The sequence below is a fragment of the Anomalospiza imberbis genome, chromosome 2, assembly GCF_031753505.1.
Source record: "Anomalospiza imberbis isolate Cuckoo-Finch-1a 21T00152 chromosome 2, ASM3175350v1, whole genome shotgun sequence".
In the NCBI taxonomy this organism is placed as follows: Eukaryota; Metazoa; Chordata; class Aves; order Passeriformes; family Viduidae; genus Anomalospiza; species Anomalospiza imberbis.
The window spans coordinates 48,592,730-48,604,784 of NC_089682.1; the positions used below are offsets into that span (position 1 = coordinate 48,592,730).

Below are 12,055 nucleotides of genomic sequence, written 5' to 3' on the forward strand. Positions count from 1 at the left end.
TTAGAAAAATAATCTCCTATCATAACAGCATGGAAATAAGTAGGTAAGGGTAGCACAAGCCTAAAGTTTCTCAAATCATGTACCTAAACATACATTTTAGGGATGCTTTTGAGAAACAGTGCAGGAAAGTCATTATAACTGAAAACAAAATACAAAGAAATGACTGCTCAAAACCAAAAGCCTTATTTGAATTAACACAGATCTCAGCCATGGTGTTCTTATTAGCTAGAAATGTGTTAATCAAGCATTATTCTCTAAAGGAATTCTATCAAATATGATACAATCATTAAGTATTACATTTGAGTGTAAAAGATGTACATGTGTAACTCCTAGGATAATGAAGTAAGTACAGTTAGTACAAAATAAGGTATGTTATATGGCTTGTAAGAAACAGAAAAAAAAGGAAGGAGGCTTTGTAAGATTTTCTAAAAAGTAACAGGATGGAAATTTTTTCCCTAACTTTTTTTCCCTTTTTCCCCCTCAAAATTTCAGTTTACTTAACTTCAAATATAAATGTGGGGCTTTTTCTTATTCATTAGCTAAACAAGTAAATCAACAGCTTTCATTGGTGAAAGCACATGAGATTTAGCTACTGACTGCACCTGTTGTTAGTAAGCACAAAGCCCCACAGCACGTGCAGCTTGCCCTGCTGCTGTTTGTCTGACATCCTGAAGCACTGCAATAGCAACCACAGCATTTGCTTTCAGGAATCTGCTACCCACGCTCCCCTGGAAAAACTAAATCCAAGTGTAGCAACCCAGAGGACAAGGGGAAATTCACCAACGTGACAATTTGCTTACATATACAAACAAACTTGTTTCTTCCCTGCCATAAAACTGAGCAGCAACAGTGACTCCTGTGATCTACATTTCCACTGTATTTATTAAACATTGAGCAGGATGTTTTATCAGTGTACAATGGCAGTACAGCAACCCAAAGGGCCACAAATAATGTATTTTTAATGTCTATCTTCTGCCTTTTTAGTAGGTTGTGCTACTGATTTCACTGATGTAATGTTTATTACTGACTTTTATCATGTTTCTGTAGTCTGTTTAAGATGCCTGTGCCTCAACAGTAGTCTGGATCACCACCAAAAAAGTGGCTGCTTTTGAAAGACCCATCTCTGAAGGTCTGAGACACTGCAGAGGTGCAGATATGTAAGGTTGCTGCTTGCACATCTGAGCACTCATTTGGTTATTTTAGGCCACTACCTTGGTGGAATTTTTAAAGGAATAACCACATTTTGGACTTCTTTCCCATATTTTCTGCAGCTCAACCAGCTGCCTTATACTGGTTAGCTCTGAGTTTGGAGCCATTGAGCCATGGACCCCAGGAGCACTGTGCTGGAGCGACAGTACCCATCCAAGAGGGGCTATCCTGGCTCAGCCCCCACAACACAGGTGCTGTCAGACACTCAGGATGAGCCTTCTCTCTGCCTCGGAGGCCACGTGCTGGGGGCTGGGCACAGCTTGCACACCTGGTGGTACCAGAACCACTTGCTGTGGGAGATGTGAAGCCCAGTTTTCTATAGTTTTGTGTGTGGAGGACAGATTGCTGGTGCTCAGTAACTCAATGGAGGTTTTGTGGTTGGAACCAGTATGCTTTTCCTATCAATTTCTGCTACTCTTTAAAAAGTTAATGCTTTTAAAGTTGCCTTTAACTTGGCAGAACACTTAGAGCTTGTTTCTTCTACTCTGCTGCTCCCCAAATATTCTTGACCTGTGGGAAACATTATCTCCAGGACTTCTACCATTTGCCAGACTGAACCTGATCAAAGCATTAAAATAATTACCAGAAGGAACAGATGCACAGATAGTGCCATTTTGTATGTCTCATTTCCTGCTCTAACAAAATGTCCTCAACATCCCATTTCTTCTCCTGTTTCTTCCTCCAAGCCTTCCCTTGAGTTGCACTGAGAGATTTTTCACTTCTCATTCACACTTTGCACAGACCCTGCATCACATGCAAGATAGCTTTCTGCTCTCAAAAAGAAGGAAATCACAAGCCTTCCTTTCCCTGCAGGTTACCATAACCTTCTCTAAAACCACCACACCCAACAAGGGTGGAGGAAATCCCTGGGCCGGCCGCACCCTCACCGCTGCGAGGCGTTAGCGCCGCTAGACAGGCCGTCTTTGGAGGCCGCTCCGGATTTCGGCATTTCTGGGCAGTAACCTACAGAGACTCCACTAGGTGCTGCTGTAAGGCAAGGAAAGGGCCTGACGGACGAGTACGGCAGATGTGCAGGGAGGCGGACGGGCAAGCAAGGAGCGCCGCTCACCCGGCTTCAGCCTTGCTGACAATAACCTGCGGAGAGGACCGGGCTTTGCCTGGCGCAACCACAGCAGCTGGAGATGATCCGTCCCGCGTCTCCACTCAGATGCTCCGTAAAATATGCTCATACACCACTGTCTTGTGTAACTGATGAAAGCATCCAAAATGCAGGGGGAAACTCACTGCATATCCATGTCCTTTGCCGACTACCTGTAAGGTCTGCAGCTTCTCTTGCCTATCTGCTTAGTTACTCCAGCTGCTGCCTAGTAATCAATTGCCTACCAACACTGAATTCTGTATTCTGTTATCTCTCTAGTCTGTCACAAAAATTTGCAAAACTGGGAACAAAATGGCAAACACACAGAGACTGCAACTGACAATTACAAAACAATTTTGTAAATATCACTGTTGTACCTCTTCCCATCCTCCTGCTGGCTGGTCACTTGTTTACCTGACATCTGGGCTTCTGACAACTTGAAGATTAAACACCTAACTTGAAAAACCCCTATCCATTCATTTAGCATACACTTGGCAGAACATCAGCAGGTGTCAAATACCTTTCATTGGATTAGCAGACCACTAAGTACAATGTCCTTCATCCTCTCTCAGGTGCTGAGCAAAACTGTGTCAGTACTGCCTTCCCTCCGTTAACAACTATAAAATTGTAGGAGTATGTAAGACCTGTGCTTACAAGGTCATTGAAGGTTGCATAATCATACATATGCACAGCAGACAATAAACATGTTGACAGCTAATCCTGTGTCTGGCAGATCCCCATTTTAAGAACCATATCTGTGTACATGTATCTTAAATGTATACACACAATTCCATGATAATTTAGACTACATGTTATAATTTAGAGCATTCTTTAAAATCTGTCTGTCCTTTTTTTTAAATTAGAAATGCCAATGTTTTAGATGTACAAATGTGTATTTATATACTCATGAGCATATAAAAACAATACATACATACTCCATCATAAAGCAACTTCTGAACCTCTCACTAACCATACCTCTGTAGTCACATTAGCACACCATATTCTCTCCCATGAGGATACCAACTCTAATACAACACAACTCTGACACCTCCTCTCCACTGAAGAGCAAAGCAGCTTTCCAGGTCTACAATGAATTCTCAAGCTGCTTTCTGAGTCTGTCACACTACCTCCTAGAGCATGTTCTGCTAACCTCACAAATGCTGGTTTAAGTTCAAGACCATAAGCATGGAAATCCAACCACAGATTCTCCCAAAGGCACACGAAGATGACCATCTTACATCTCCTCTGTCTACATGCTTGAGGGTGGGAAGACAGAAGAGCTGTTCATTTATTCAAGTCTAAACAGATTTAGGATCATTACTTCATTTGAGAAACACATGCCTAAGAAATATTTGCTCTGTATCTATTCACCACTGAAACATAAGAAAATAAAGGAAAAATGGAAGACACACCAGGGTTGCCACACCAAAGAAACTGAGAAAGTCTCTCAGCACCTGGACACACAGCTGGAGACTTAACTCCTGCAAACATGCAATGAGGAGGACGTTGTTCATTTTGGTTTCTTTAAGTATACCAATCACCCCAATTGATCTAGAGGAGGTATTTTATAAAGGGGACCCTCAAAAAGAATCAGAGATGTGCAGTTTCCTGGGAGGGTGCTCTGCCCCTTAAACACTTGTCAGATAGGGTCGGACAATTAAAATATGGTAACTCATTAGTAAGTATGGGCTAAACTATGGCCCATCCCAATTCTAACAATCCCCCACCTAGTTTTGTCTAGCCTGTATCTATGACAATTATTTTGCTCTAATTTTTTGGGGAAAGCAGATTACACAGCTTGCTTCTTTGATGTAGAGGGCCAGGTTTCAAAAGAAGACTACAGGCCCAGAAGAGTAAAGTGCAGTTTATACATAAAGTGAATATTTCATCACAAGCAGTACTGCATGCTTCTATCAGGAAAACCAGGATTTATTGAGGCACATGGGAAGAGTGGCTTTTGCTCAAAATAAGAAAGTTATGATTAAAAGAACTTTCATGCATTAAAATAATCACACAACATGCTTCTTAATTTGACTCTAAATCTTCATGTGGATTTTATTCTTACACTGCCATCTGAAATTATACTACTGAGGCTCTTGTAGAATTAAGACACCTCAGCTCTCACGGTCATAACAAAGACCTTTTTTAAAGGAATACAGTATCTGTGACTACAATATACCTTCCTTCATATTTAAACCTAACAGCATAGTAAAAGCAGCTTCTATGCTCCAAGCTGAGAGATTAGAAGTTTGAGAAAGACAGTATAATTTTAGCACAAAATAATGTATTTCTTTTCACTTCTTTGTCAACTTGGCTTGAATGTTTCTTATTTTTCATGCTGCAGGACAGAAAGCCAGTACCCACACAGCACAAAACTTCCATGGCTAAAACTGGTGTGCAAAGCATTGAGGAGTCCTGGCAGAACAGGAGCAATAAATGGCAAATGCACTACACATATAGATTGAGTTAATTATTACTTTTCCTCCCAATAAAATAACAACAAAAGAAAGCTCTTTCCTAGAGCTAGAGATTTGTGGCAGCGACTACTTACTATACCCAACAAATAAGCCACCTTTTGAACAATTTTCAAAGTTGGCCTAAAAACCAGATGATATTAATAATCAGTCTAAAGAAAGACCAGAGATCTCTGCTCTACTGGAGACATGCAAAAACACTTACTAGACTCCTTTGTAAAAATGTAAAAACACATTTGTGATGGCAACTGAACTACAAACTTCTTTTTAGACATAAGGATTTAGTGAATAGGAGCAGACTGCAATACTTCAATTACCTGTTAGCACTTTCAGGATTTCAGAATGTATATACAATGATGCTGACTTTGTAGGAAATTATTTGTTTATTTATCTGTTAGTGTCAAGGCCACAGTTGTGTCAGGCATTGCACAAGCATATAGAATCCTTGCCCAGAAAAGCTTGCAAACCATCTGTTTGTTAACACAACCCTTTTACCTGTGACAATGTCTCTTCATAGGGCAGGCTTGACTTGTGCTGTGTATCAGCAGAGTTAATACTGAACTGTGCTCAACCTACGTTCACAGCTGGGATACAAGACACACATTTCATTGCCCGCTGAGGGTACCTGAGATGTGTCCTAACTTTCACTCCTCACTGGTCAAATATTCCTCTTACAAGCTCTTTAAACTGAGAGCTCATGGTAAGGGAGAGAAGAGAGTTCCTTACCTCGTGTGCAGTAAGTGCATGTTCCCCTGCTAGAAGCAGCATACTCAGGCCTCCCATTTGTGTAGGATCTGTTAAAAGAGTAAAATGAAGTCTTAAGTTGATTGATTTGCTTGTTTAAAAAAACTACCACTTGCACCACTAAAGCCTCAGAAAACTATTTGTCACAGACACTCTCAGCAAGCTGCCATAAAGGGCAGTTCAAGAGAATCACAAATAACCATTTCTATACCCTCTGGGAAGGCTTTCAAAGCTGTTTGAAGGATTTAATTGGATTTGTGTGCTTAACACCCCATTGCATGGATTTACAATTCTACTGCCAAAGGTTTTATGTATTACAGAGATGAATATCTTTAAAACAGCAACTGTAATGATTTCACATATAAATATACACAAAGATGCTCTAATAATGCACAGGTTTATAAGTCGGTGGATGCTCCTACCAAGGGAGCAGTTCCTTCCTTGGCGACTGATCAAATAAAAGGATGGAACAAAACAACATGATCAAGCTCTGAAGCAAAATTTCTATTTTCATTTGTCTGTAATTTAGAGCTGTATTTGGTGGTGAAAAGTGTCAGCCTGAGCTCTGAAGCACAAAGCCAGAACAGCACAAGCACTGGCCAAGCAAGCTGCCTGCCTACTTGTTGGCCTGCCAATACAATACATAATTGAGGAATGTGAAATGGAGATAAAAATGTTCTTTCTCCAAGTATTTGACACTGACTGCTTTTTCCCTCTAGCCTTCCAGCACCTCAGGAGCTCAGAAAATGACAAGAAGTGAAAGCAATAAACTCTGACAATGCATTACTCATGGAGTAACTTTTCCACTCAGAACAGTGGTTGCTCTTCATCACTATGAAGACTAATTGTCTGATTTTAGGAGAATGCCTTGGGAGCAATGCAGGCACCTGATTTAACACTGTCATGTAGAGACAGGGAGACAGACAGCAGCCAAATGTCTCATACAACAGCCACAATATGAGTGAAATTTTTTTATGCTTTCATCTGACATGGGCCAAGCCTGTAATTGTAAACCTCCAAACAGTTTAGGACTACAGATGATCACGGTCCAATTCATGGGAATACTCATCAATGCAGTTTAATTTAGTACCACAGATGCTGCCCAAAGTTTTCCTGCACACAGCATCTCTGACATTCTTAAGATAAATTTTTCCAATACTCTTTTAGAAGGGCATTAAATAGAAACAGAGGAAAACAATGTAAATAAACCAGGCTCATTCACTACCCCATGGATAGAAGAGTGGCATATTATTAAATAGTACTAAACAGGCATCCTAAATAGCACCTAGCTTCAAACCCAATATTCAACTGGAATTAACCTTTTCCTTCACCTTAATAAACACATAGAATGCAAGTGTTTTGGATGTTTTCATTTTTTGAAGAAGTATGCCTTTTTAAATAAAAAAGGAAAAAAAAATCACATTTCTATGAAGAGACAAGACACTATCAGAAGTGTAGGATCTAGTAACAGGAAGAGACACAGAAAATGTGAAGGGCCAGTAAGTATCTAAACACAATTCGTAAGTGAAGTGATCCTGTCAGCAACAGCACGTTTTGCCATCCAAGCAGTTGATCAGAAACCATTCAGTCCTTCAAACCAGAGGACATCAAAGCAATTAGGAAGTGAAAAGTGAACACATATCTTGAAAGACAATGCCTGAGCAGGCAGCTCATTTGAAGGAAGGAGAGACTGGAAGAGATCTCCAGGCCCTCCATAAACTTACTGAGCCCCATATTAAACAGTAAGACCTTGGCTGGTTGCTTTCTACTTTCTTTACTCCCTTTGGAAGATTTTTGAAGTATTCAAATCTTCTAAACATTAAGGGCTTTCTTCCAGGTTTTAGCTTAAATATACTCAGGGCCAGGTAGTACGTGTTTTATTGGTACTCGCATTCCTAAAATTAGTAAGTGTTTCCCTAAATGGTATCTCCCTTTTCAGCATTTACACGACTTTTCCTACTCTTCTCCCACTTGTTTTCTTGGTCTAAACAATTAAAGATCTCCCAGTGTCACCGAGCATATCATCTCCCATCATTTCAGCAATTCCTATAGCTCTCTTCTGCAGTTTTCCCAGGTGCAGTTCATCCTTCTTCTATATGGATGACCAGCAATGCAACCACATCAGATTTTGGGGGGTGGGGGGAGGGGTTTCTGAAAACACTTTGCCTGACAAACTGCAGTATAGCACTTTCTCATGCCTGCATCACCCTGATGACTCCCAGCTGCTCTTTTGTGCTTTATTTTCATTACCTGTTGGTCCTTTTCCCCCTCCCCAGTTTTGGCCATCTCAAGAACACCCAGTTTAAGACTGTAAAATTCTTGCCTGTATTCTAAATATCTTCTTTGTAGTTTTGGCTGCCTTTCAATTAAGTAGCTTATCATAAGAGAACAAAGATAGAAGTGTGGTTTAGTGTTTTTCTCCCTAAGTAAACAAATACTTAAACTGCTTATTTAAATATAAAAATTAGGAGGAAGGAAAAAATGACAGATGGATTGGAAATAAAAGTTTAATGTGATGCTTCAACAACTTCAACACTTATGCTGCCGCCGTAGCAGAAGGTTGGTGCTTAGACGTCTGCTCACGAGAAAAACAAAAATCCTTCTACTAAGGTTTCCAGTTACAAAATAACTTCACCTAAGGGAACACAAAATGTACATATCCAAACACTGCCATATGCTTATAGTGCCTTCTCAGCACAATAATGTTTCTCTTCTGGCACTAGGAGCTTACTGGTATGAAGAAGAATTTTACGGGGTATTTTACAGAATTTATTCTTAAATCAACAGTAGTGGGAAAATAGCACACACATTTGACTTGAAGAACGGCAGGCGATTCATGACTTTCTCAACAGCTTTTAATATTAATGAAACTTAAAACCATCTCTGTTTGGGAATGACATACTTTGTTAATACTGGGCTGGTTACAGGCTCAGCAGGCTGGCTTGTTCATCACAGCCGTTTCTCTATCAGAGGAAACAACAAACTGAGGAAGTACTAAGCAGGAAGAAGGCCAGCAGGAACCAGCTTCAACCAACTTTTACCTGGGTGCATAATTGAGCTTCTTTATAAAGAAAAGAAACTGTGTTTCTATAGGGATATAGCCTGCTCCAAAAGTGTCTTTCTTCCAGCCTTTGCCTCACTAAAAAGCATTTTGGCATGGATGGTTTTCTTCTGAAGCAAAAATATGCAAGTACTGGGAATCTCACATATTTGTATGGCAAAGCTTTTGCAAACAGCAGTGTTCTTTGCCCTACACCCTACAAAGGTGAGCCGTATCATGAGAAAAACGTGCTCAATTACAGCTTACAGGCTGGATGATTAAGGACACCGCTAGTGGGTCTGCAGGTCAGAAGCCCAATGCTGGTGCCACACTTCAGCTTCTTGACATAATGGTAGGTCAACATAACAGACTTAAATGTGGCATGGTTATTCTTGTAAAGCCAAAAAAGGACAGAAACAGCCTGTGTCGGACTTTGAGAAACAAAGCAAGATCTTACTCTCTACATATTCGATTTTCCAAAGTAAAATGTAATACACAAAAAGCAATCAAGACATGATTAGCAATGACCAACAAATTTCCTGGCATGATTCTTGACTCATATAAACCCTATCCTGAGGAAGTTTCCTGCCTTGAAGATACAAGTGAATCAGTGGCATTTCAAAGGTAAAAGGTTTTTGAGGTGCTTCAGCTACATTTCAGTTCATCAGCTAGTACACAGACTGGATTTTTAAGAGATTGTACTGGCTAGAAGAGTGAGAGTTGAATTGAACTATCATGTGAAGTCAAGCACAGAGGAGCACAATAAACATATTTAGCAAGAACTGGTATACAGTTAACAAAGCAGTAATCCATTTGGCATGGCACACTTGTCATCAAGTGGATGCTGCTAACATCTCTGTCAGAAGCGGTCTTTATTTTATAAGGTATTCTTATACCCAAGTTATTGCCAGTCTTCACTGGCATGAGGACTGGAGCAAGATCCTTATGAATTACTACACTCACTGACTCAGCCTGCAGGAAAAAAAAAACAATCACAGGTAGGACTAAACGACTTTCTTCAGATATGAATGGCTCTAGAGATAGAACAATGGATTATTTTCTAATTAATTCTTAATTTCTCTGTCCTCTGCTCTGATAGGTGTTGATTCAAGACCTCTGTGCTCAAAAACTTGACATTAGAATAGCCTAGCAGGAGCACTGGGGGATGGATGAGAGGTAGATTAAGGCTTGTTACTTGATCTTTGTGTTAAGTCAATAAATATTTAAGAAGCATACATATGACTCCTCTAAAAGCAAAAGCACAATGGTCTGAAGGGGCTTGTGATTTTTGGAAATGCTGTCCCATATACATGAAGTATGAAACATGAAACACTTTTATTTTTATCACATTTCACAGTTCCTAAGAGCCAGAAGAAATTTCATTATAGGAAACTTCATGCCACTATACTAAGGTATACATGCTGCTTTAACCCTTTTCATTCTTTTACCCTTGTTCCATAAAACCATTTTCTACTCTCCAGCTCACAATCTCTCTAAGCAGAGAAGTCCTATCTGCTACACACCTGTCATAAACCATGTAGGATATGACAAAGTTTCTAATTTTATAACTACTGATGCATCTGAAACTTTAAACAAGCAAAAAACAAAACAAACAAACAAAAAACCAAACCAAAAAACCTCCAAAACACACCAAAAAAAAAAAAAAAAAACCCAAGGAAAACAAAAGGGAAAAACAATGGCAGGGATTTTTTTTTCCCTTGACTGCTAGGTTCTCAAGCTGCCAGTATTTAATATTAATGTCCCTGTATTTCAAGGTCATGATTACAACAGTTCTGCTATTTATGGGTATCAGCAAGAGATTATCTACTTCTCACCAGTTCAGGCACTCCACCTATACTTCTTCACTTTTTTTTTTCCCCCAAATGTTTGGAAGTTTAGAATTTGTTCCTCCAAGATACAATGGGCAAAAGAACACATTTAAGTGAAATTAAATTATGCTTCTCTTGATGAAAATACAAAAGTATTAGCCCCACTGGCACATTAATCTACAAGATTAGCATATCCAACTTGAGACACCCATAAATTATTTTTGCAAATAGTAAATTACTTAAAAGAGTACAGCATTCTATGTCAGAGAAATAGAATGCATACAATCAGCACTTTCCTTTTTAACCAGAGAATGGAAGTCTCTAACAGCAGATAAGCTGGAATCGAAAAATCAATCAAATCTGGGCCCTACAGGCCCAGGGTAACAATTAGGATGCCTCATATCTGGAATTGACTCTTGAAAATAAATAATGCACTTTGGAAAATTTTAGAAAACTGTTACACAGAGGTTTAACTACAGTTTTGGCAACTTAATCTGGGACACTACAGTACCATGTGCAGTAAAGAAAACAGGTATCCCAATTCAGTTTCAATACCATATCCCCAGAGCTACAGCTGAGTACCATGGATGGATATCTCACCTGCCATCCCAAAGTTCAGTTGTGGCATTTCTTCACTTTTGGTTACTTTCCTTGGGCTTGGTAAGTCTTTTGCAGAGTCTGATGCAATAGCCCATAGCTTTTTCCTGTTTGTAACACTAGATGCCAGGGTTTTCAGAGGTTTGTTGGTTGTGGGGCACCACTTGTACCCTGGGTTTGCTTTCATAAATGCATCCTTGTACTAGAAAAGAAAACAGAAATTATCAATCATGACACTGTTCTCTACACAGGGCAACCAGAACACACTGCATGTAAGAGGATTTAATACAGTAACCAATCCTTAGATATCTTGATTTTTTAATGGTTTAATCACATGCTTAGAGTCCAACCAGCAACAAAATATGCTAAGAAGAAGTATAAAGATAAGGAGAGGTGTATCTAAAAAAGTGAGTTTTCTCTTTCCTCTCCTGAGGGTCTATTACCCAGAGCAGGCTGAAGTTCTGATCCTGCAAAATGCTCCCCAGTGCTTGTATGCTCATGCTCTGAGAAACAGATACTTGAATTCTTTGCACATTTACTTTCTAGTTTGAATTAAATACAAACACTAATTTAGCAATAAATGTAGCATGATGCCTTAACTTGCCCTCATTCTTCTCTAATAGTTCTGTATATTAGACTATTTGAGTCTATGCTTTCCTAAACCAGGCACCGAAAACAAATTGCAACCAGTACAATGTCATATTCAGTATCTTGTGATGACATCATCCCAGGGTTCCTTCCAAAATGTACCATGCTGTATGGCTGCATAAAACAAACTGTGACCATTTAAAACATTCTTTGGCCTTGAGTACCCAGCACACATCTCACTCGTTTGCTGTGTTTTTGGTATGAGGCAGCAAAACAAAGCCAAACTACACATGGGCAGTGGGGGAAAGGGCCTGGATCCCACAGTTTGCGGGGTGGGGGAAAGGACCAGGATCTATTTTATTCACAAAACAAAACACCAACATCTTCCAATAATTTTACTGCCCACATTAAACCAAGATTTTTGAATGTTAACAGTAACAGAAAGACCACATTTCAGTATTTTACATGTGTTGCT

General features: G+C 39.6%; 1 protein-coding gene across 14 annotated transcripts in view; it reads right to left on the reverse strand.

The window, feature by feature from the left end:
- BBX (BBX high mobility group box domain containing) overlaps positions 1–12,055 on the reverse strand; it is a 138,397-nt gene that overhangs the window by 36,015 nt on the left and 90,327 nt on the right. For all 14 annotated transcript variants that reach the window (XM_068180842.1, XM_068180851.1, XM_068180843.1 and 11 more), the window contains 2 exons: positions 10,996–11,194; positions 5,509–5,576 (listed from right to left, as the gene is read on the reverse strand). In XM_068180842.1, coding sequence (XP_068036943.1) covers positions 5,509–5,576; positions 10,996–11,194 — 267 coding nt within the window. The remainder of the gene's footprint in view (positions 1–5,508; positions 5,577–10,995; positions 11,195–12,055) is intronic.